The sequence below is a fragment of the Fukomys damarensis genome, unplaced genomic scaffold (genome assembly GCF_012274545.1).
Source record: "Fukomys damarensis isolate Sample0158 unplaced genomic scaffold, DMR_v1.0_HiC HiC_scaffold_19, whole genome shotgun sequence".
Classification (NCBI taxonomy): domain Eukaryota; kingdom Metazoa; phylum Chordata; class Mammalia; order Rodentia; family Bathyergidae; genus Fukomys; species Fukomys damarensis.
In genome coordinates this window covers 61,392,193-61,394,517 of record NW_022900931.1, presented here as the reverse complement: position 1 = coordinate 61,394,517, position 2,325 = coordinate 61,392,193, and the positions used below count along the sequence as shown (strand labels likewise).

The window sequence follows — 2,325 nt, the reverse complement described above, 5'->3', positions numbered from 1 at the left end:
GCCCAGCCCTGCCAGCTCTGTGGCCGGTCACCGCTTGGGGAGGCCCCACCAGGCACCCCACCTTGCCGGCTTTGCTGCCCTGCTGCAGCCCCCCAGGAAGCACCAGCCTCTGAAGGCAGAGCCCTTGGGGAGGAAGAGGAAGAGCCCCCTCGGGCTGGGGAGGGCCAGCCAGCTGGGCGAGGGGAGGAGGAGGAGGAAGAGGAGGAGGGCACCTACCACTGTACCGAGTGCGAGGATTCCTTTGACAACCTCGGGGAGCTGCATGGCCACTTCATGCTGCACGCCCGGGGTGAGGTGTAGGCGAAGCCCCCAGCCAGGAAGCATGGCGGAAGGGGTGGGTGGGAGGAGGGCAGTGAGGAAGTGGGAGTGGTCACGGTGGTTATGGGGGCTGGGGTACCACAGGTCTGTGTTGTCTTAGGAGTAGATGTGCGAAGGCCAGAATAAAAGCCACATTCCAAGAGTGTTGGTCCAGTGTGTGTTTGGGGTGTGTCTGTGTGATCTGCACAGTGCCCCTGGACTCCTCCTCTGCACCTCAGGATCTTGTGGCCAAGAGAACTAACATTTATAGTAGGGCATGGTGGCCCATGCCTATAATCACAGCACTTTGGGAGGCTGAGGCAGGAGGATCATGTTTGAACCTACGCTGGGCATCTTAATGACTTAGTAAGGCCCTGTCTCAAGTCAGATTTTAGAAAAGGGCTGGTACTGTAGCTCAGTGTGAAGGCCCTGGACTCAATCCCAGGACTACCAAAAGAAAGTTTCACTAGGTGCTTATGTGCCACTTGGTTCCACGTATTTACCCACAGACTCTGGAATGCAGAAACACCAACACCACAGGATTTTGTTCTGGCTCACATGATGGTCCCAAGTGGGTGATTTGGGACCAGCACTCCCATTAAGCCTGTCATCACGTCAGGCTGGGTGGCTGTGTCTGGGTCCTGCTGGTGGAAAAGGACAGGGAACCTAGAGCAGTACAAAGTAGCATGAGAGAGCCTGGGCCTGGCAGTAGCATGAGCTGCGTCTTTGCATCTTTGCAGAGAAGTTAGTCACATGGCCCCAGTCAGCTGCAGAGGAGTCTGGGAAGTGCAGTCTAGCTAATCTTCGGAAAGCAGAGAAGTTTGTGGGGACAGCTTGTGCTCCCTGACATATTGCCCAAGGACTCACACAGAGAAGGCTTCAATTGCAATCATACTGGGCTTCCTGTGTGCTTCCTGGTGTCTGGTGCCAGGCCACGGGCCTTTAGCTACATGGACTCATAGAAAAGGTGTCTAAGAGCTTAGAAAACCAGAACCTTAATAGTAAGCACAGCTGCCATTTTTCCTAGCACTTACACAGTGCTACACTTTATTTGCAGGTCACTGGTTTTTAGAATAACTCTGTGAGGTAGGGACTGTAATCCATTAATTCATTTAACAAATATTTTTGGGCCAGGGATTTCGCTCAGTGGTGCTGCCGTCCGACTCACAAGTTTAAGGTTCTGAGTTTGATCTCCCGTACTAAAAGAAAACAAAAAAACCCCACAAATATTTGTGAGTACCTGCTGTGTGCTGAGTATTGGGACTGTACCAGTGAATAAAATAATAGCCTCATCTTCCTGAAGCTGACGTGGGTCAGGGGACGGCTCCTGGTGGAGACAGACAGTAAACAAACAAGATACAGCATATGGCAAATGGTAGTAAATCCTGTCAAGAAAATAAAGTAGAGGGCCGGGGATTTAGCTTAGTGGTTCTGCCGCCTGCCTCACAAGTGCAGGGACCCGAGTTCGATCCCCGGTACCAAAAAAAGAGAAAAAGAAAAAGAAAAGAAAGTAGAGCCGGGTGTGGTGGCGCACACCTGTAATCCCAGCACTGAAGTGAGTTCCAGATCAAGGTCAGTCTCAACTACATAGTGAAACCCTTTCTCAAAAAACCAAAAAAAAGAAAATACAGTAGAAGCAGACAGGGTAGCACATGCCTGTATTCCCAGTGTTTTGGGAAACTGAAAGGAGGATCACAAGTTCAATTCCATCCTGGACAACCTAGTAACTTAGCTAGACCCTGTCTGAAAATTAAAAAGTGCTTTAAAAAAGGGTTGAGGATGGACTGGGCGAGCTGGTGCACACATGTAATCCCATCACTTGGAAACAGAGAGGAGAATCACTGAGAGTTCAAGGCTGTATAGCGAGACCCTGTCTCAAAAAAGCTAAAGGGGGTTGATCTGAGGATGCAGCTCAGTGTGAAGGCCGTGGTTCAATCCCAGTACCACAAAATAGGATGGGGGGAGGGCGGCTGGAAGTGACAGGCGCGCCAAGCTGTAGGAACATCGAGAGAGGGCAGAGAGCCGAAG

The 2,325-nt window shown here is 51.3% G+C and overlaps 1 protein-coding gene across 1 annotated transcript in view; it reads left to right on the top strand.

The window, feature by feature from the left end:
- Positions 1-1,152, top strand: part of Znf428 (zinc finger protein 428) — a 6,690-nt gene extending 5,538 nt beyond the window's left edge. Inside the window, 1 exon segment of the mRNA XM_010623259.3 lies at positions 1-1,152. This exon segment is cut by the window's left edge and continues 18 nt beyond it. Coding sequence (XP_010621561.2) covers positions 1-300 — 300 coding nt within the window. The 3' untranslated portion in view covers positions 301-1,152.
- Positions 1,153-2,325: the final 1,173 nt, after the last annotated feature.